The following is a 23,578-nucleotide window of genomic DNA, read 5'->3' as shown; positions in this document are numbered from 1 at the left end:
AGAAAGGAGAGAACACACGATGCTAGGGAATAAGTGCACACAGTTTATGTAGCTGGTCACATCATGGGAGGCCAGGGGAGCAGAAAGAGATGCTGATGAGCAGGTAAGCAGGGGTTAGGGCAGAAAGGGCTGTGAGGAGATCCCTGGACTTCATCCTATGGGTAATGAAGGAGGGAGATGCTTAGCTTTGTGTTTTAGAAGGGTCATGTTCACAAAGATAATGGATTGGAGAGGGACATGATTGGCAGCAGGGAAGCAGCTGTTGTTCTTATTCAGGTGGGAGATTATGAAGGACTGAATTAAAGTAGCAACCGGAGTGGGGGATAATAATAGCTAACATTTATTGGACACTTACTGTATACCGAGAACTGCTCTATATGCATTAAACATTACATGTATTAATTCGCTCAGTGTTCTAGTTAGCCTCTGAGGTAGCTGCTATCATTATTTCCATTTCACAGATGAGGAGAACAAGGCACAAGGTCACACACCTACTGAGTGGGGGTTTGTACTCAGGCCACTTACAGGGTTGGAGAATCTAAGGGGAGGAGCAATTTTTGGGTGTAGGTGTAGAGGGTAGGGGAAGAGGATGAGCTCAGTTTGGACTATTGATTTGAGAGGCCCATGGGACTTCAAGGGGTGGAGTTTGGCAGCACCTGGATGGCTGGCTCTGGCGCTCAGGTGGGACGTCTGAGCTGGAGGTAGGGATCTGGGAGTCACGGGAAAGGATGAGCTCATTTGACTAGGAGGGGCCAAAAACAGCTTCTTGGAGTGCCAGCTTTAAGGGATGATTGAAGAAGACAGGATTGCTCATGAAGGGGACTAAGGATGAGTAAGCACAGAGGTGAGAGAACCAGACAAGAGTGGAGAAGAGTGTTTTAGGGAGGGTGTGGTCAACAGTCCCCTTACTGCTGAGACCAGGCAGGATGAGGACCAAGGGGTGTATTCTGGGCATCTAAGATTTCATGGGTGATTTTGACAAAGAAAAGTTTCAGGGGAGTGCTAGAGGTGGACTCCAAACTCAAGTGAGCTGGGATGTGAAAGGAGGTGAGGAAGCAGAGACAAGCAGGTATACAGAAGTCTTTGAAGAACCTTGGTTAGGAAGGGAAGGCGAAGGAGAGGTGAAAGCTGGAGGCAGATGGAGGATAAAGAGTGATTTTTTTCTCCTCCCAAGACTTGAGCATATTTTTACTTGGATTCATTTTCTGTATTCCCCCAACAGAGCCTAGCACCATGTCTAGCCTGTGTTTAGCCAATTAACGTTCCTTTAAGAACGCTTCTCATCCCTTCCCCTTCCCCTGCCACTGCCTCCATCTTAAGACAAACAGCTCTTATTGTGCACAAGAAACTGGTGAAAATATGACTATTGGCAAAACCATCTGGGGATCTGAAGATATTTCTATTTTAGAGGCCAAGTGGCAACAAGTGATTAAGTAGCTAAGCTTAATTGATTATTATTTTTAGTCTATTTAGGGGAAACAACGTACCCTGTTCATCATGACAGAATGGCCACGTAGCAGTCTATTTGGCATTCTGGCGCCTTCACAGTGCTTCAGTGGAGTGGAACTGGATGCTGCCATATTTATGTGGCTCTAGCTCTGGCTGTCTGGGAATCACTGAAGACATGTAATAAACTCTCTTCTGCTTTGAAAAAATAAACAACTGGGCAAGGCTCCCTTTTTAATGGATCCCATGAAACACAGATATTAAGGACTATAGATTTGGCTGTCAGATTGACAAATGAGTCTTCTCTTTTGAAAGAGACTAGGAAATTGTATGTATTTGGAAGTTTGAAAGGAGCTGTCAAAAGCAGGCTAGTGAGCACCCCACCCAACACCTGGGCCTTTATATTTGGGGGTAGGGTGGGAGATACTGTTTCTCATTTTGTACCGTGGTGGGATTCCTTCCAAATGTTGGCCATATGGCCAATCTATGCCAATGGCAAAGGCTTAGGCTTCTGCAGGTGCCAACTAGGCTCAGACATCCTGCCAATGACATTGTTGGGGCCAGCAGGGCCTGGGCATTTGTGTTTGCTTTTACTTACAGCCCCAGTTGGCCAGTGGGTAGCTGCTAGATGCAGGTTGTGGGGTGACTGTGAGCATTCTCACTGCACTTTGGAAACAGCCTAAGTAGGGAAAGTAAGGAACCAATGCAGAGTCCAGGTTGTGGAATGAAAACCCTTTTCACTCTAAGCATGACAAACTGGTAGTGGAAGGGGCTCTTGGTGAGGACGGGATACCTCTGGGCCATGAGTTCCAACCCTATCTCCCAAGGCCTTTCTGAGACCCTTAACTTTAAACCCAAGGCCATGTTTTCTAGGGAACTGCCTGAATAATGAGGGTGGTGGTCAACCAACCACCCAGGATCTCCTGATTCGTTCTCAGGCCCACCAAGAATTATAGGCAAGGTGGCTGAAATGAATATTTGATAAATACATGGAGAAACATTTAGAAAACAAGAATTATCCCTGGGCTCTTTGAGATGGGGGTAGGAAATGATGAAGGGCCTCTGATATCAAAGCATGATTGGGAATCCCATGAGGACTAGTGGCCACCTTAAATTAGGGACAAAGAGTCTAACTGGTGATATCAACGTTGAAGACAGTTTGGTGCTATACTCCCACCAGATGAATGCCCAGGCTTTGCACTTTCACATATATCCACTCATTCATTTGATTCTCCCCAAATTTCAGAGTTCTGTCCTCATCTTCTCATCTGTTCGTCTACTCTTATCTACACAGATAGCTTCCTGGTCTATTGTTTCTAGCCTTGACCCCTTTCATGAGCTTTTGATTTGCTTTGATTAAGGTCTCTGAGTTGGAACCTGAAATATCGTCATCTATTACAGCCTGGCCTAGCAATCTCAGGGAGAAAGAGGGCCCTCAGGGCAGATTTAACGGGAGTTTTTGTAGGGGTGGGTGAAGAGAGGCAGGGAAAGCGATAGAGTGCAGCATTGGGCGTTCATTCATTCTTTCAACAATTCACATTTATTGAGCTCATATGTGTACCAGGCACTGTGTAAGGCACTGGGAATACAGACTCTGAAAGACACAATCCTTGCCCTCAGAGAGCTTCCAGTCTACAATGAGCTATGGGGGTTAATGGAGGCAGGTCATAAAGTAGGCATAAGAAGCAGTGATTTATAATGGAAAGCAAGCTACCACACAATGAAAGTTTTGTATTTCTTAGCAATGTGACCGAAAAATGCTAAGGAAAAAAAAAAAAAAAAAAAGAGATCATTCTGTAAGCACTTCAAGGCAGGGACCAGGTCTTGCTTATCTTAATTTTCCCAGTTCAGTAGGTGCTCGATGACTATTTGCTGGAAGAAGAAATAAATCAATGAATGTAGAAAGCATTGTAGGAGTGAACAGAAGAACATCTAACTCCTCCCTGGGGAGTGGCTGGATGGGTCAGGGGAGGCCTGAGAAGCTATGACCTTTGAGCAGTGTCTTGAAGAACAGGCCTTTTCCAGGACTGTAGGCAGAGGAAACAGTGGGTACAAATGCACAGAGGCAGGCAACAAAGAGCATGGAGTGTTTGGTGGGTGGGTCCCCATCACTGGAATGTAGGGTGCACATGGGTGAACTACAGGTAGATGATGAGGCTGGAGAGGTGGGCAGAAGCCAGGCTGAATAGGACCTTAAAAGCCATTCTAAGGGGTTTGGATTTTTGCAAATTATAGGAAGCCCTGGAATGTAAGCACTTCAAGTAGGGTAGAGAGTTGATCACTAAGTGTGTGGGTGAGAAAGAGCCACTAGCAAAAACGGGTGCCCAAGAGCCTACCTTACTTCTAAAGTTTCAGGACTTGTTTCTAGCCCAACTCTGCCTCTCAGAGCAGGGAGGGAGTTTGTCTCACATATCCTTCTCACAATTTACTTTGAGAGCATCCCATGCCACCTGACATAAAGAAGGCAGGCAGCAGCTGGTGGAGCAGGGACCAGGTGATGCCTGTGTCCTTGAGTGAATACAGGCAGGGGCTCCCCAGACTGTTAATGCTGGAGGTCCTTTGAGGCCATCTAAACCAATCCTCTCAGTAGACATATGGGGAAACTGAGGTCCAGGCAGGGGAGCAACCTGTCCAACATCCCATGGCATACTCAGGAATAGAATCCAGGCCTCTAGGCTCCCAGCCTGTGTTCTCTTCACAGCATCAGTTGGCCTTGTGTCTTTGGGCTTCTAGTTGTTGTTGTTAGTCGCCATCGAAATGATTCTGACTCATGGAGACCCTGTGTGTAGAGAGTAGAACTACTCCCTAGGGTATCCAAGGCTGTGACCTTTCAGAAGCAGACCTCCAGGTCTGTCTTCCCAGGTGCCTCTGGGTGGGTCCGAACTGCCAACCTTTTGGCTGGTAGTTGAGTACTTAACAACTTGTGCCACCCAGGGACTGGGCTTATGGTAGGAAAAGGAAATATTCACCAGCTGATCCCTCCCTGGCTTCGCTCCTAGTGCACTTTCCCAGAGAATCTCCCTGAGTTATAACCATGTGATGTGGTGGAACAGAAAGCACATGGGCTTAGGGACCTGACAGATTTGGGCTCAAAGCTGAGTCCTGCCACTCCCTAAGCTCTGCAACCTTGAGCAAGTTACTTAACGGTGCAGTTTTGTCATCTGGAAAGTGGAGATAACAATACCTCCCTTGCAGAGTTGTTGTGGGGACTAAATGAGATAATGCGTGTTAAGTGTCTTTGTAGCGCAATGCCTGGCAGGTAGTGTAGTAATTTATTGTTCTGCCCCTCCACCACCATGCATCTGTCAGTTTGTCATGCTGTGCTGTCTTGCGTGTTGCTATGATGCTGGAGGCTATGCCACTGGTATTTCAAATGCCAGCAGGGTCACCCTTGGTGGACAGGTTTCAAAGGAGCTTCCAGACTAAGACAGACTAGGAAGAAGCACCTGGCAGTCTACTTCTGAAAAAATTGACTAGTGAACACCTTATGAATAGCAGTGGAACACTGTCTGACATAGTGCCAGAAGATGAGCCCCTAAGGTTGGAAGGCACTCAGAATATGACTGGGGAAGAACTGCCTCCTCAAAGTAGAGTCGATCTCAATGACATGGATGGAGTAAAGCTTTTGGGAATTTCATCTGCTGATGTGCCACTACTCAAAATGAGAAGAAACAGCTGCAAATATCAATTACTAATCAGAACATGGAATGTACAAACTCTGAATCTAGGAAAATTGGAAGTCATCAAAAATGAAATGGAATGCATAAAGATCGATATCCTAGGCATTAGTGAGCTGAATTGGGCTGGTATTGGCCATTTTGAACAAGACAATCATACAGTCTGCTATGCCTGGAATGACAAATTGAAGAGGAATGGTGATGCATTCGTCACCAAAAGAACATTTCAAGATCTGTCCTGAAGTACAACATTGTCAGTGATAGAATAATAACCATACACCTCCAAGGAAGACCAGTTAATATGACTATTATTCAAATTTATAACCAGCCACTAATGCCAAAGATGAGGAAATTGAAGATTTTTATCAACTTCTGTAGTCTGAAATTGATCCAACATGCAATCAAGATGCACAGATAATTACTGGTGATTGGAATGAGAAAGTTGGAAACAGAGAAGGATCTGTAGTTGGCAAATATGGCCTTGGTTACAGAAATGATATTGGAGATCGCATTACAGAATTTTGCAAGACCAACGACTTATTCATTGCAAATACCTTTTTTCAGCAACATAAATGGCGCCTATACACATGGACCTCACAGGATGGAAAACACAGGAATCAAATCGACATCTATGGGAAGAGACGATAGAAAAGCTCAGTATCATCAGTCAGAACAAGGCCAGATGCTGACTGTGGAACAGACCATTAATTGCTCACATGCAAGCTTAAGTTGAAGCTGAAGAAAATTAAAACAAGTCCACAAGAACCAAAATATGACCTTGAGTATATCCCACCTGAATTTGGAGACCATCTCAAGAATAGATTTGATGCATTGAACACTAATGACAGAAGACCAGACTAGTTGTGGGATGGCATCAAGGACATCATCATACATAAAGAAAGCAAGAGGTCATTAAAAAGACAGGAAAGAAGAAACAACCAAAATGGATGTCAGAAGAGACTATGAAACTTGCTCTTGAATGTAGAATAGCTAAAGTGAATGGAAGAAATGATGAAGTAAAAGAGCTGAACAGATTTCAAAGGGGAGCTTGAGAAGACAAGTAAAGTATTATAATGAAATGTGCAAAGATCTGGAGTTAGGAAACCAAAATGAAAGAACACGCTCAGCATTTCTCAAGCTGAAAGAACCGAAGAAAAAATTCAAGCCTTAAGTTGCAATATCGAAGGATGGATTCTATGGGCAGCAGACATCCAAAGAAGATGGAAGGAATACACAGAGTCACTGTACCAAAAAAAAAGTAGTCGACATTCAACCATTTCAGGAGGTAGTATATGATCAAGAACAATGGTATTAAAGAAAAAATTCCAAGCTGCATTGAAGGCATTGGCAAAAAACAAGGCTCCAGGAATTGATGGAATACCAATCGAAATGTTTTGACAAAGAAATGAGACACTGGAAGCACTCATTGGTCTATGTCAAGAAATTTGGAAGACAGCTACCTGGCCAACCAACTGAACGAGACCCATTTTTGTGCCAATTTCAAAGAAAAGTGATCCAACAAAATGGGGAAATTATCGAACAATATCACTAATATCACACATAAGTAAAATTTTGCTGACGATAATTTAAAAAATGGTTGCAACAGTACATTGACAGGGAACTGCCAGAAATTCAAGCCAGATTCAAAAGAGGACATGGAATGAGGGATACCATTGCTCAACTCAGATGGATCTTGGCTGAAAGCAGAGAATGCCAGAAAGATATTTACCTCTGTTTTATTGATTACTGTATTTATAGGTCATGACAAACTATGGATACCATTGTGAAGAATGAAAATTCCACTTAATTGTGCCAAGAGACTGAGACCAACAGGAAGTTGTTCGAAGAGAACAAAGGTATACTGTAAGGTTTAAAGTCAGGAAAGTTGTGCATCAGGGTTGTATCCTTTTATTCAATCTGTATGCTGAGAAAATAATCTGAGGAGCTAGACTAAAAGAAGAAGAACATGACATTGGTATTAGTGGAAAACTCATTTACAACTTGTGATATACAGATGACACAATCTTGTCTGCTGCACGTGAAGAGGACTTAAGGCATTTACTGATGAAGATCAAAGACTATAGCCTTCAGTATAGATTACACCTCAGCACAAAGAAAACAAAAATCCTCACAACTAGACCGATAAGCAACATCATGATAAATGGAGAAAAGATAGAAATTGTCCAGGATTTAAATTTATTTGGATCCACAATCAACACTCATGAAAGCAGCTGTGAAGAAATCAAACAACACATTACATTGGGCAAATCTGCTGCAAAAGACCTCTTTGAAGTGTTAAAAAGCAAAGATGTCACTTTGAGGACTGATGGTGCCTGACCCAAGCCATTATATTTTCAATTGCCTCATATGCATATGAAAGCTGGACAATGGATAAGGAAAATCAAAGAACTGATGCCTTTGAATTATGGTGTTGTCGAAGAATCTTGAATATACCATGGACTGCCAGAAGAAGGAACAAATCTGTCTTGGAAGAAATACAGCCAGAATGCTCCTTGGAAGCGCGGATGCTTTGTCTTGTGTACTTTGGACATGTTATCAGGAGGGACCAGTCCCTGGAGAAGGACAGCATGCTTGGCAAGGTAGAGGGTCAGCAAAAAAAGGGGAAGACCCTCAAGGAGATGGATTGACACAGTGGCTGCAAAAAGGGGCTCAAACATAGCAACCATTGTGAGGATGGCGCAGGACTGAGCAGTGTTTCCTTCTGTTGTGCACAGGGTTGCTATGAGTTGGAACTGACTTGATGGCACCTAACAACAAAAACAACTGTCCCTCCAGGGCCCTATTTTTAATCCCAGCATGGTATTCCTTTGCCTGTCTATGATGGTGGTGGCCCTGGGATTGTGGAGGGGCTCCTACAGCATCAGAGGCAGGAGCTGGGGCATTTCTCAGGTTTTCTAGGAAGGCAAGGACATACCTTGGTTAATTAGGTATAGGGCAGATGCTGATTAAAAAACAATCTTTGGTTTGGATTACAGCCCAATAGCACATTCTTTTGGATTACAAAATAAAATTAAAAAATATATTGAAAGAAGAGTGGGATGAGATAACTTTTCCCACACAGAAGGACTTTCAGATTTACAAAAGGATCCAGGGCAAGGTTCTTTTAAGTCACCAGTTCTTCTTAGGGCTTTCACTTAATTTTCTTAGTATAATTCACACCAATTTTCCAGAAAAAGGCCTTGTGCTCCTAACAGTCTTGTCACCCCTGGCCTTCTTGCAGGGCTTCCTTGAGCTTTGAGCTGGAACAGCAGAATCCTGAGTGAGAACAATGAAGCCATCATATGTCATTGATTGTAATATGCACCATGGTTTTATGTTCCACCAGGAAAGAAAAAGTACCATCAGTTGTAATTGTAAGATACCACTGATTGTAAAACAAATTCTGATCTCAGAAATGTTAAAATGTGAAAAGAAAACATGCATCTTAAAGTCAATGAAATGCAGGATCAGCTGTAGAAGCTGGCACTAATGGCAGAGTGAGGACATACAAATGGCTCTCAATCCCCTGATTACGCTTGGCTTAGCCTAACCAAACCCGTTGCCGTTGAGTGGACTCCAACTCATGGCAACTCCACGTGTGTCAGAGTAGAACGGTGCTCCACAGGGTTTTCAATGGCTGATATTTCCGAAGTAGATTGCTAGGCCTTTCTTTCACGGCAGCCCTGGGTGAACTCAAAACTCTAACCTTTTAGTTAATGGTAGACCGCCTTAGCCTTTTGTACTACCCAAGGACTCCGTATTTGACTTAGCATAATTTTTTTCTTTGTTCAAGAAAAAATCTACTATTCCACTGGCTCAATGAGGGTAGAGCTTGGTTGGGTCTGTTTTGTTCATCACTGTATGCCCATCATTGGCTCATAGTGGGTGTTCAATAAATATTCACAGAATGAATAAACGAAGCAAAAAAAAAAAAAAAACACACACACACACAAAAAAAACACAAAAACCCTGCTGCTGTTGAGTTGATTCTGACTCAAAGCGACCCTATATAGGACAGAATAGAACTGCCCGTAGGGTTTCCAAGGAGCGGCTGGCGGATTTGAACTGCTGACCCTTTGATTAGCAGCCATAGCTCTTAATCACTGCATCATCAGGGTTCCAAACAAAGCAAAGCCACCTTATAAAATATGTGAAAAATCCAGAAAAGAAAATAAGTCATTCATAACTCCCCCGCTGTGGGTATTTTGGCATATTTTCCTTTGAGTCTTATTTCCTATGAATATGCTCTTTCATATACATGTAAACATAATGTATTATTAGATTTAGCTCTGGGATGTGTTTCTGTGTTCCTCTATTAATATGAATGAAATGATGAAATGAGATGATGCGGAAATGCTTTGAAGACTGTAAAATGCTTAACAAATATCTTATTAGTTATAATAATCATAGTAATACTGATATGAATGAGGTTGATTTTCTGAGAATATACTTCAAAGCAAACAATAAATTTGCCCTCTGAAGCTGGGAATAGGTTCTATTCTTGCATCCTACTCACAATGGGGAGTCCCTGTTTCATATCGGCAAGAGGAAAAATCAAGGGTTCTTAGAAGTCATCAGCTCAACTTCCCAACCAGCCCAGAAATTTCTTCACTATCACTGATGGGGGGTGGGAGGGTGAGTGGGTGGTGGGGGAGGAATAAGCACATCTCAGGCTGGTGAGAAACAGCAACCTACATAGCTCTGCCTCCTCTCCAGCCTTCCCTATCTGTGGGAAGAAGTCATGCTTTGGGTTTCAAAGAACGTTACTCATTTTCTTTGCATACTAATTGCAATGTAGACATGAAGAGATGTCAACAGGAATGAGTAATTCAAGATAGTGGTGGTTGGTACGTTCAACAAACCCACAAAGTCAAATTTGTCTTGGATAAGTAGCAAAAAACTCACCTTTAGATAACCAATAAATTCACGTGCATGCTTAGTCTGACCAGCGCATGGCCTTTTGAAGGGAAGTGGGTTTACTTTCACGATACGCAGAAGGAAGTACAGAAACATTGGCCAAGGCTAATAGCTTAGGCTCCGAGCTTGCCCACACTGCCCGTCCGTCTGTCCGCTTTGACCTGCTAGTCCAATTCTCCCTCTTCCTGACTCAAATCTTTAGCCCTGAACTTTGCTTCCTCCTGCTGTCTGCACCCCACCACCCCTCCATCAGTTTGTTGTACTGTGGTGGCTTGGATGTTGTTAGGATACTGGAAGCTATGCCATCGATACTTCAAATATCAGCAAGGTTACCCATGGCAGGCCGGTTACATTGGAGCTTCTAAAGTAAGACAGACCAGGATGAAAAACCTGGCAATCTACTTCCAAAAACTAGCCAGTGAAAACCTTATGGCTCACAAGAGAACATTATCTGACTTGCTTCCTTTGGACACACGATCAGGTAGGATCAATCGCTGCAGGAGAATATCAAGTTTGGTGAAGCAGATGGACAGCAAGGATGTGGGAGGCCCTGGGTGTGATGGATGGGCACAGTAGCTGTAAAGACGAACTCGAACATGCTGGCAATTGTGAGCATGATGCAGGATGGGGCTATGTTTCATTCTGTTGTCCACGAGGTCCCCATGAGTCAAAGTCAACTCAACAGCAGCTAACAACGGCAACAACTGTCTGCATCAAGGATGCATTTTTCTGGTTGTACCACTCGGTTTCCGCTTTGTACCCCCGGAACCCTACGCTTCTACTTTACCACCTGCCTCAGTCTCTGGGGGGCTCAAAGCAGCCAGGCCTACCTCCTGGCATCCCCTGCCACTACCTGAAAGCCACTGCCCCATCCTCTTCTTGTGTAATGGAGGTTGAGTTTTGCTTTTTGGAGACTGCCCAGGCATTACAGTCTAGGGCACAAGTCATGAGACCTACACACCGTCAGTATTTTCCCAGACAGTAAAAAATGCAGCTCTCTTACAGGTTTCTAACCATCCTTTAACACAGAACATTGCTTTCAGCAGATGATTAAACAGCTGTGATCAACAGTGGATTAAAGATAACATTTGAGTCTGATTCTTAAAAACAAGCTGAGCTCATGAGTTGCGTGTGTGTATATCTTTCCTTATTTTTCCTTCACCCTTCTCTTTAATCCTCCTTTTTTTTACATCCTGGAGCCATGCTTACTACTACTCATTGACTTAGCTCTTTGCCAGATGCCTCCCGGAGCAAATGGTCTTCAGTAACCTAGTTTAGGACTCGCTCGAAGTCATAGCCTCTCCAGCTTCTATTCTAGGTGAACCAGAAAATAAATACCCAAGGAATAAGAAAAACAAACGTTTTCCGTATATCTCTCATAGTCCTCCTCTGAGAGTTTCTCCCTAATTTGGGATGGTTTCCCATCTGAAATGTAAAGCCTGTGTCAGACATGAGGCCAGACTACCCCACTCCACTGACTGGCAGAGATGATGCTGCGGTCCTCGCTGGCTGGATGGGGTCCCTTCCCCAGCGCGTGCTAAATCAAAAGGCAGGCGGAAACCCACCCTGTAGGCTTCTCCCACTTAAACTCTATTATTGGAGAGTGAAGCCCCATTCTTTTTCTCTCTGCAGGTCATTTTGAATAGTGATAAAACATAGCAAACCCTGGCTAACAGTTTCCCTTAATGCTTAATGCCTCCCCCCCTTTTTTTTTTAATGAACTCGCGCAGAAAATCTACTGCCACAGAATATTCTGGGGGAGTGGGAAATTCAGTGAAATTAAAAAAAAAAAGCTGGGTTTCCCCTCACACCCAATTTTAGGGACCAAGAAGTGGAACAGGAGAACTGGGTGACAGAGGGTAGCCAACACCTTTCTCCTCTCCAGCCTTCGTCAGTGGTGGGAAGAAGTTACGCTTTGGGTTTCAAAGAATGTTGTTCATTTACTCTGCATACTAATAGCAACATAGACCCATGGAGAGATGTCAACATAAATAAGTATGCAAACCAGGACTTTCATGTAAGTCTTTTGACCAAACCCAGCCCTGCTCCAGCCTCTTGAGTGGATTCAGAGCCCGCCAGGGGTAGGAGCATCATTTCTCTTCCTCACACCTCTGTGGGAGCTAGAGTAGGCCAGGACCAGTGATCTAGGAAGCCTGGGGAACTTACCCTCTGCTCCTGTGTGGCCACGAAGGTCTGGAACCCCGGAGCCACCCCAAAGCCCAGCTCTTGGATGAAAGGCGGCTCAGATTGACTGTGAATCTGAACTTTCACTCCTGCTTCAAACGTCGTCTCCTCTGAAAGAACAAAGTTGAACACAGCGTGGGTCAGTGACATGGATGCTTGGGAGTCCTGGGATTGAAAAACCTCAAAGGGACCCTAGAAAGGTCACGTAATACTCAGAATGTTGTTGTTAGTGTCCGTCGAGGGGATTTCAACTCATGGCGACCTTGTGAGTGCAGAGTGTAACTGTGCTTATAGGGCTTTCAAGGCTGTCATCTTTCAAAAGCAGATTGCCAGGCCTGTCTTCTGAGGCACCTCTGTGTGGGTTCAAACCAGCAACCTTTCAGATAGTAGGTGAGTGCTGAACCATTCGCACCACCCAGGGACTCCTGGTAGGCAGAATAATGGCCCCCAAAGGTGTCCCAGTCCTAATCCCCAGAAACTATGAATACATTACTTTACATGGCAAAAAGGACTTTGCAAAGGTGAGTAAGTTCAGGATCTTGAGATGGGCAGGTTATCCTGATTATCCAGGGGAGCTCAGTGTAATCACGAAGGTCCTCATAAGAGGGAGTCGAGAAGGTCAGAGAGACAATGGAAGATGCTACACTGTTGACTTTGAAGATGGAGGAAGCAGCCATGAGCCATGGAATGCAGGCAGCCATTAGAATCCGGAAAAGACAAGGAAACAGATCCTTCCCTAGAGCCTCCAGAAGGAGCACAGTCCTACTAACCTATTTTGGACTTCTGATCTCCAGAACTTTAAGGTAATAAATTTGTGTTTTTTAAGCCACTAAGTTTGTGGTAATTTGTTACAGCAAGAATGGGAAGCTAATACAGGTCAGGCCAACTCTTTGCCTCAGTCTCCTAATCTATAGAATGGGATTATGCCATTATTCTGCCTACCAGGAGTCCCTGGGTGGTGTAAATGGGTAAGCACCTTTATTTTATTTACTAGCTATTCTACTGGGCCATGTGCTGAAGGTGAGGATATCAGAAAGAAAACATGATGCTGCAGGAATAAAAATAAAGGTAAAGGCCAGCTGTATACCAGGATGCTTGCTTCTTGGAGGTGCAGAAGATGAACAACTAGAAGAGACACTTCCCCTTCTTTAAGAGGAAATGGGCCTCAGCACTGGGAGGTGGCGGGGTGGCAGAGGGTGACAGGGTGGCAGAGCCTGGCTCTTCCTATATGTCAGTGCTCAACATTGGTGGAGAACGCACCTAGGGAACTGCATTAGCCTTTACTGGGTCTCCCTCCCTGTCTCACGTCTCCAACCCAACCTCAGTCTCCAAACTTTCCAATATGCAAACCTGTATAATGTCCTCCCTGACTTATAAGGATCCCAGGCCCTTGCTCCAGCCTCCCTCTGGGCTGCCCTCTGCTTGGTGGCACTGTGAGATCCACACAGCCAGGGCTGCCCAGATTGGTCATTGTGGTTCCCTGCTCCGCATGTTTGCACCTGCATCTCCTTCTGCCTGCAGTGTCTTTCCACCTTGTCCACGTGACCATCTCCTTACTTGTCAGGGAAGATTCAGCTCCCAGCCCTCCCCAAAGCAACTCCTTCTCTTTCTCTGTAGTAGCCTCCATAGATGCCTGGCAGCATTCCACCGCACTCTTCTGTGTGCTAATTCTTTATCGGACTGTCCCTTCCACCAGGCTAGAGCATCCTGAGCCCAAGGACCTACCCTCTGGATCCTTAAGGACTGCACAGGGCCAGGCCTGTAGCAGGTGGTCAGGAAATGCCTACTGAATGGATTAGTGAGGGATTCGTGAATCAAAGCTCATTCACCTGTTAATGGGCAAGGCCAACCTGGAGTCCAGGCTAAGGGATGTTCTAAAAGAACATGAATAGGGAGCATGGGGAAAGGGAGGAATGAAGGAGGACGAGGGGGTGGGAGGGGAGGAGAGAGGTGTCAGCATTGTGCCATGGCTTGGGGAGGTGAGGGACACGCACTAAAGCTAGCATGGAAGAGAAAGACTGGGGAGGAAGGCCTGGTGGCTCCTGACTGAGGCAGGCCCAGGGGTCAGGAGCTGGGTGAGAATTCCAAGGCTGGGGATACATGGAAAGAATGACCCAGTGGGCAGACAAGGATGATAAGGCTGGGCTTTCATAAGCTAGACAAGAAGTCCAGTGGCTGACACTGGGTTTAAGCAAAAGAGACCCTTTTTCCTCAGCCAGGAATCCTTCCATAGATGTGTCTGTGAAGTGGTGAGATTCTCAGGCAATCCATGCACACACCCCTCTTTCCTCCAGCAGAGTCAACTGTCCCACCATCTTTGTACCCAGAGTACCCTGCCCAAACTCCTATACTCACTTCCCTGTATGTTTGTGGTTTAGGGTCTCTCTCTCTACCATAGATGGTGAACTCCTCGAGAAAGAGACCATTTCTTTATTTTTTTATTGTTGTAAAAATACATACAACACAACTTTTGCCAATCCAACATTTTTTAGGTGTACAATTCCATGACACCATTTATGTTATTTTTTTTTTAATTGTTGTCAACATATACATAACACATCATTTGCCAATTTAACACTTTTCACGTGTACAATTTAGTGACATCAGTTACGTGGATCATGTTGCGCAAGCATCACCAACATCCATTGACAAATTTTCCATCGCCATAAACAGAAACTCACTGCTTCCTAAACAATGACTCCCCAGAGAAAGAGACCCCTTCCTAGCCTCCCCATTGGCTAGCGCAGGGCCTGGCCCACAGGTAGATCCTGATGAAGGTTTTTAGATCAGGGAGGAGGGCTGCAGGAGAGGCAGAACACGGCAGGAAGACAGGGTTAGAGGGGACGGCTTTCAGCGGCTGCTTTCTAAAACCTCCCCGAGAGAGGGGTCGAGGAGCCTGGAGAACAAGCTCTCGGCGGGGGAGAGGAGAGAGCAGGAAGTGAGGTTGGGATTACAGAGATGCCCATGCTTGGATGAACGGCAAGCGTGTTCAGTGAGCCATGGGAGGCAGCAGGAGAGATGCCAACACTTGCTTCCCAGAGCTAGTTAAAGCTGCGTGTGCCCGCATGTAGCTAGTAAGACAGGCTTAAAGAAGGCTACCTGTGGCTTACGAGGGGAAATGAAAAATGAAGCTTTTCTGCCCAAATGCTGAGAATAGCAGGCAAAGCAGACAGATTGGGCATGCCTAAATTAGTGGGAACTGCCCAAGGCCAGGCTAATCAGATGGGGCTCGTGTTCGAAAGAGCTTGAAAAGCTCACTCCAGAAGCCGCAGTTGCTGTGGCAGAGAACAATCCTAAAGCAACCTCATTTCTTTACAAACATCCAGCAGCTGAATGGCATGAGCAGAAGAGGTGACGGATGAGGGTTCTGTTCTCTGTAGAACAGTGCTGCTCAATGGAACATTCTAACCAGTTGCCATCAAGTCAGTTCCAACTCATGGTGACCCCAGGTGTGCATAGGGTAGAACTGTGCTCCATGGGGTTTTCAATGGCTGAATTTTCAGAAGCCTTTCTTCCGTGGCACCTCTGGGTAAACTCGAACCTCCAATCTTTCAGTTAGTGGTCATGCATTTAACCATCTGTGCCACCCAGGGACTCCGGGAACATTCTATGATGATGGAGACGTTCTATAATTGGTGCTATCCACACGTGGCTGTTGGGCACATGACATGTGACCAATGCAACTAAGAAATTGAATTTTTTATTTTATTTAACTTTAATTAATTAAATTTAAATACCCACATGTGGCTAGTTGGCAAACGTACTGGACAGCACAGCTCTAGAACGTCCTCTGTGAGCAGAGCCCAGCCCTCACAGAGCAATGGGGGTGACAAGAGTTCCACTATCTAGCGTTCCTAAGCTGGTGCTCCTGTGGCCTGCTGTCAGGGGTTCCCAACAGTACAACCATGGGTATTCATATCCAGCCCATGGACTGCTGTTCCCAGTTCCTCCCAGAGTTGCCTTTCGTAAAGTACCATTTCCCACGTCTCCAGGCAGTTTGTTTCTATTCCTTAATGGAGCTGCCCTTACTTTCTTCCCTCTATGGACTGTTCTCCAGGTTGGTGGTAAACAACAGCCCCCATACTCTCTCTGTCCTCATGCCCACCCCCAGTCTCCTACATGTCCTTGATATGGCACATGGTCCATGCCAGGACAAAGACCCAACTTAAGAACTGAAATGATCAAACCCAGACTGCCAGAGCCAAAGGTGGCCTCAGATCATCTACCTCAGAGGTCCTCAAACTAGAATGTGTATTAAGATCACCTACAGAGCTTTATAAGGAGCCCTGGGGATGCAATGGTTAAGTGCTTGGCTGTAACCAAAACGTTGGCCATTTGAACCTACCCAGCAGCTGTGTGGGAGAAGAACCTGGCTGGCAATCTGCTTCCGTAAAGATTATAGCCTAGAAAACCCTATGGGGCAGTTCTTCTGTGTCACATGGGTTGCTATGAGTTGGAATCGACTCAACGGCACCCAACAACAACAATAACACAGAGCTTTATAAAATGACAATTTCTGGAATCTACCCCAGAAATACTGATTCAGTCACTCTGGAGTGGACTCCAGGAATTTGCATTTGCAGGGATTCTGATATAGGTTATCTTAGGCCAACCACATTTGAGCAAACAGCAATCTAGTTCAGGCAGGTGAAGTGACTTTCCCAAGGTCAGCACAGCAAGTCACGAGCAGAACAGGGGCTAAAAACCAGGTTCCCTGACTCCAATTCAGCACTCTTTCTATCCCATGAGGGGTGTGGTTTATTTAGTGTGAGCACTGGGGTTCTGAATGGGCACTGAAGAAAGGGCATGCCAAAGTCCTTAGCACAGTGCCTGGGACAGAGCAGAGCTCTGCCCTTTGCTGTGTCTGCTATTCCCTGCCATCTGACTGGCTGTGAGGTTATGGCTGGACACTGGGAAACATCAGCAGCACCTGCAGCCCCTCAACGGGCTTCCTCCCTGATCTCAGGTAGCCTGCAGTCTCAACCCCTGCAATGCAGGTGAACCAAAAACACAAAACAATAGCAACAGCAGCAACAATAATGGGTGGCTGACATAACCAGCAGGTGCTAGTGCAAAATGGGTGGTGTGCACAGTTAAGCGCTCAACCGTTAGCTGAAACTACTAGTTGGTGGTTTGAACCCACCCAGAGGCGTCTTGGAAGACAGACCTGGTGATCTGCTTGTGAAAGGTCACAGCCTTGAAAGCCCTAGGGAGCATATCTACTCTGCACACATGGGGTCGCCATGAGTTAGAATCGGCTCAATGGCATCTAACAATAACAACAATGGGCAAAATGAAAATGCAGAACCCTTTATTAAAAAAATCTTTAAGAATAGTAGACAAGAACTGTTTTAGGTGAAGAGAGAGACAACACGCGAGACATGAGAAGTCAGCACAACTGGACTAAACCAAAACCAAATAAGTTTCCTGAATGTAACCAAAACTTCAAAGGCCAGAGTAGCAAGGACGGGGGTCTGGAGGCTATGGTTTCAGGGGACATCCAGGTCAACTGACATAACAAAATGTATTAAGAAAACGCTTTGCATCCCACTTTGGTGAGTGGCCTCTGGGGTCTTCAAGGCTAGCAAGCGGCCATCTAAGATATATCATTTGGTCTCAATTCACCTGGAGCAAGGGAGAATGAAGAACACCAAGGACATAAGGTAAAGATGACCCCAAGAGACAGAAAGGGCCACATAAACCAGAGACTACATCAGACCAAGACGGGAAGAACCAGATGGTGCCCGGCTATAATTGATGACTGCCCTGACAGGGAACACAACAGAATCCCTGATGGAGCTGGAGAGCAGTGGGATGCAGATCTCAAATTCTCGTAAAAAGGCCAGGCTTAATGGTCTGACTGAGACTGGAGGGACCCCAGAGGTCATGGTCCTCGGACCCTCTGTTAGCCCAAGACTGGAACCATTCCCTAAGCCAACTCTTCAGACAGGGATTGGACTGGACTATAAGATAGAAAATGATACTGGTGAGGAGTGAGCTTCTTGGCTCAAGTAGACACATGAGACTGTCTGGGCAGCTGCTGTCTGGAGGGGAGATGAGAAGGCAGAGGGGGACAGAAGCTGGCTGAATGGACACGGGGAATACAGGGTGAAGAGGAGGAGTTTGCTGTCTTATTAGAGGGAGAGCAGCTATGAGAACATAGCAAGGTGTGTATAAGTTTTTGTATGAGAGACTGACTTGATTTGTAAACTGTCACTTGAAGCACAATTAAAAAAAAAGAATCCTACTCCACAAAAACAAAAAAAACTTTAAGAATTTCAAGACAGTGACAGCAGAGCATTAAACCAAGCACGTGACCCTGCTGAGTGCAGGACCCTACGTGGCTGCACAGGTGGCATGTCCAAGACACTGACCCTGACAATAACCCAGAAGTGCTGGACAGAGTTATTTACATCTTCGCATTCCTCTCACCACCAAATGATTCAACACCGAGTTCCTTCACAGAGTGCGGGCCCCCAGTTCAGTAAAGGATTTGTCTGCACATCATGAACACCGGGATTCAAAGGCCCAGAGAGACAGCACGGAGAAGGGGACGGTACTACGTACACAGTGTCAGGGGCCCTTGTTAATTGGGACTAAGCTGAAACGCAGACAACTTAACGTGAAGTGAGAATGTGGCATCAGAAGGCGCGTGGCAAAGCAGAGTTCAACCTGCAGAAGCTGAAGTCCAGAGCACTTTTCAGGAGCACCTGCCAAGGCACAGGGGAGGCCTGCCTGTGGGGTGTATTCTGCATGTGCAGAAAGGGGGGAGTTCTGCAGGAGACAGGGGAGCTATGGGCAGAAGGCGTAATGGGGCAGGGAAAGTACATGGCAATAAAAGAAGCTTAAATCTTTAATCTTTGCAAATTACACGAAACACGCCGAGGAGATAAACACTGGAGAGAAGTCCAAAGGAAAGCTTCCCTGAAAAGCTGGAGGAATTTTCTAGGCTAAGGACCTGGGATGTGCCGATACAAAGCAATCTTGTGTTGGAGAAAATTGACTTTATAACAGTGGCTGGGTTAACCATAGGGTTCTCAAAGGCCAACTTTTTAGAAGTAGATTGCCAGGTCTTTCTTCTGAGGAGCCTCTGGGTGGACGCTAATTTCCAACTTTTTGGTGAGCAGCTGAGCGTGTTAACCGTTTGTGCCCATAGATAGCTTGAGAGTAGATGGTGGGAGACAGATCAGCCATAGTAAGGCATCTCCCAGTGCAGGAGGGTTCTGTATTCGCTTTCTAGGGCTGCCATAACTAAGAAGCCCCAAAACTGGGAGGCTTATCAGAAGAGGAATGTATTGTCTTGCAGTTCTGGAGGCCAGGAGTCCAAATTCAGAGTGTAGGCAGGACCAGGCTTTCTTCTAAGGCTCTAGGGGAAGATCCTTTCTTGTCTCTCCCAGCTTCTAGCAGTCCTAGGCAGCTGCGGTTTAACTCCATCTGTCTTCATATGGCCATTTTCCTTCTGTCTGTCTCTGTGTGTCTTCTCCTCTTCTATAGGACACCACTCAGATGAGATTAGGACCCACCCTATTCAGGTATTACCTCATATTAACTGATAACATCTCGAAGACCCTATTTCCAAACAAGGTCACATTCGCAGGTCCCAGGGATCAGGACTTTAACATAAATTTTTGGGACACACAATTCAATCCCTAACATACCCTGTGCAGAATGGCTGCTCTTCCCTAATCACCCCCACCATGCTTCTCCACTGTGTTCTCTGCCCTGGGAGTTTGACTTGTACAGACTGTATTGATGTGCTCCTTTGTTCTCTGGCTCCTTGTTGGGTCCAGCCAGTGGTGGCACAGGTATGAAACCAGAGGGAGATAGGAGAGTCAGGCTGGGGCACTCAGTCTCTCAACTGTCCACTGGATCACTGCAGATTAACTGTATGTCACTTTGGGAGGTCATGGCTCCTGGGTTGGGTCATGGAGAGGAGCTCTCCAGACTGCGCTCTCTCTCCAGCTTCTGGTATCAGTTACTTTCCCTTTTCCCTAGGAGTGGAAACAGCTCTCCCAGTTACCAGCTCCAGGATGCTGTACAATCCCTTACTGCTTATCCTAAACCCTGCCCAAACCAACCAACCAACCAACCAACCAACCAACCAACCAACCAACCAACCAACCAACCAACCAACCAACCAACCAAGCAACCAAGCAACCAAGCAACCAAGCAACCAAGCAACCAACCAACCAGTTGCTGCCGAGTCAACTCTTGCTCAGCCACCCGTGTGTATCAGAGCAGAACTGTGCTCCATAGAGTTTTCAGTGGCTAATTTTTCAAAGGTAGATTGTCAGGTCTTCCTTCTGAGGTGCCTCTGAGCGAACTTGAACCTCTAACTTTTTGGTTAGCAGCCAAGCATGTTAACCATTTGCACCACCCAGAGACCCTGCCCATACCTTTGTAAATAGTTCTTCATTAATGTCTCCTTTTATTACCCAGTCTGGGTGAGCCATTGATCTTCAGCTGGGATCCTCACTGGTAGAGCCCCCTGGCCACTGAGAGGTAAGCAGAAGTGTCCTCTGCAGCACCACACATGAAGGATGGCCTCTCTGCTTGAGTACTCTCAGGGACGGGGAACTCACTGTCTGCAGGGGCAGCCCACAGTTTTCAAAGTTCATCCTTACATTGGGTTGAAAACAGACTGATTGTAGATATTAGCTTCTGGTCCTCACTTCCCCCCATCTTCCACTTGACAGCTCTTCAAGGAACTGAAATTGGATACTGCAACCGCCAGGGAAAGAAGAGCTGATCCTTCCTGAGGGTCCGACAAGGAGCTAGGCTCTTTATACCTTCCACATTTATCCTCGCATTCATTGGACAATGATGTATTGAATGCCCACTGTGGGCACATGCCACTGAGCAAGGACGAACAATTTGGTGGTGAACCCAGCAGAGTCTGTCATTACTGAGCTCATGTCCTGGTGGACAATAAATAAACAGCAGTGACAGACGCTAGGAGGAAAAGTGAAGCAAAGAAGGGGACAGAGTGACAGGATGGGGGCAGCTGTGGGCTTTTAGATGGCAGCCAGGGAAGCCCTTTCCAGGGCACTAGAATTGGCATAGTGACTTGAATGAAGTGAGCAGGTGAGTCACGGAATGACCCAGAGGAATGCGTTCCAGGCAGAGGAAACAGCAAGTGCAAAGGCCCTGAGATAGGAACTTGCTTGGCCTATTTCAAGAAAAGCAGGGGTGGGGTCAGAGGCCAGATGATCATTTCATTTACTTCTCATGGCTACCCCAAGGGTTTGGCTTATTATTAGTACTCCCATTTTATAGATGAGGAAATGAAGGCTCAGAGAGATTATTTTGCCCCTGGTCACACACAGCAAATCCAGAATTTAGACCCTCAGCCATCTGTCTCCAAGGTCCATGCTTTTGTCCTTCAGCACATGGCCTTGCTCAAATACTTTGTGTCTTTCTAAGTGTCACCGGTGACATTCTGCATTGTATTATTGTCCTTTGGGTCTTTGCCTTGTCCTTTTTAACAGTATATAGGCACCTTGCAAGCCAGGACTCTGAGCTACTCAGTTTTGTAAGTATTCTCAGTGTATGGCAAGCTTTGGGGTTTTCACAGATTTCGTCTTACTGGATCCTCTCAGCTGTCAGGTGTCAATATTCCATTTTATTTATTTATTTTATAATACGTTCATTTTACAGATAAAGAAACCAATGCTCAGAGAAAGTAAAAGACAGGCCCAGGGTCTATGATTCATGGTTGCATAGAATTTTGGAGCGAGGAGAGTCCTTGACACTTCTTTAGTTCAATTAGCATTTCATCTTTCAGGTAAGGAAACTGAAGCCCAGAGAGAGGATGAGAGTGGTCATTGATTACCCAGCGAGTGGGGGCAGGGCAGAGCCCAGCATCCAGTTCTCTGGGCACCCTCTGCTGCCCTTTGCCAGTCTGACAGAAGCCACAGTTGTGCCAGATGGTGAGCCAATAAGGTTCTAAGTTGGGCGGGGAAGCAGAGGGACCATAGTTTAGTTTACAATGGGCTCAGCAGCCTCCATCCTATCATCTCCAAGTTTAGGGGGCAGCTCCTTGCATGTGTGACAATGACTGAGGCCAACGACCCACCCTATATCTTGAGAACCATGGTGAGAAGGGCCTGAAGAATGCTGTTGGGTGAACTAGAGGTGCCATCTTGGTCTTTCACACTCCCCTGGCTTGCACCATGTCACAGATCCAAGGACGCCCAAGGTGGGCCCTGGAAGAGAGGGAATGAATCAAGGAAAGCAAGGGTTCTGAGTCCCAGCCCTGCCACTTACTAGTTGTGTGACCCTTGGCAAGTTATATAGCCTCTCTGAGCCTTAGTTTCTTCTTTGGTCAAACAAAGGGGGCTGATCTCTTAGGTCACTTTGGGCTCTAAAATTCTATGATCCAGGGACCACACATAAGTCTCTGAACCTCACTGCACCTCATTTTAATCTTCTGCAGAATGGATTTTCTTTTTATATATAGAAGTGGCTGCTTAGCCAGTCATATTAAGTGGGAAGAAGCTGTTTTTTCTAAAGAATTCATAAGTCGCTGCCTAGCTGGAATTGGATAATGTGTTTCTTGTCCTCCCTCTCTGCCCCTCCCCTGACAAGCCCAGTAAAACCTAGGTAAGCAAAGCAGAACCCAATATGGAAGAGACAGGCGTGCTCCTGCTTGATCTCTTGCAGGTGGCATTTTGAGGCTAGGTAAGCTTCTGGAGGAAGAAAAATCAACATTGTGTCCCCATCCTGGGTGGGCTGCAATTATGTCTGTTCAGAGAAGCAGTGTGATGTAGCACAGTGCTCTTACGAACAGCTTGTGAATCAGAAGATGTTATTAAGTGTGCCACAGAAGAACAAAAAAAGACACTGGCCACAGAAGTTTGGTGAAGGCTGCAAATTACAGCCCCTCCTGCTGAGCCACAGTGCGTATTAGCATCTATAAGGTCCTGAGAAGTGCAGCTGCTTAATGTGCTTGGCTGCTAGCTGAATGGTTGGAGTTTCTAATCCACCCAGAGACATCCCAGAGACCTACTTCTGAAAAGTCAGTCACTGAAAATCCTATGGAGCACACTTCTACCCTGACACACCTCGGGTCATCATGAGTCGGAGCCGACCTGATGACAACTAGTTAATGGTAAAGAAGTGCAGCAAAACACGTTACGCTTTGTTCAATCAAGTGTTACCCAGAGCAATTTTTCCTTCTGTTTTCATTTTTAAGGAACTCCAAGGATCAAATCAGAAGACTGGGATTTAAGCCCTAGTTCCATTCCTTCTTAGCAATGATTGTAGGGAAGTCACTCTACTTCTTGGAGACTTGCTTGCCATATCTGTTAATGGGGAGTGATCAGAACTGTTCCGCCTGCATCACGGGATTGGAC

At 45.8% G+C, this 23,578-nt stretch overlaps 1 protein-coding gene across 1 annotated transcript in view; it reads right to left on the bottom strand.

Moving 5' to 3' along the window:
- ASIC2 (acid sensing ion channel subunit 2) overlaps window positions 1–23,578 on the bottom strand; it is a 325,057-nt gene that overhangs the window by 63,921 nt on the left and 237,558 nt on the right. The window contains exon 3 of the mRNA XM_003414344.4: window positions 12,207–12,334. Coding sequence (XP_003414392.2) covers window positions 12,207–12,334 — 128 coding nt within the window. The remainder of the gene's footprint in view (window positions 1–12,206; window positions 12,335–23,578) is intronic.

Source organism: Loxodonta africana, chromosome 18, assembly GCF_030014295.1.
Source record: "Loxodonta africana isolate mLoxAfr1 chromosome 18, mLoxAfr1.hap2, whole genome shotgun sequence".
NCBI classification, from domain to species: domain Eukaryota; kingdom Metazoa; phylum Chordata; class Mammalia; order Proboscidea; family Elephantidae; genus Loxodonta; species Loxodonta africana.
This window is presented reverse-complemented; position numbering and strand designations above follow the sequence as displayed.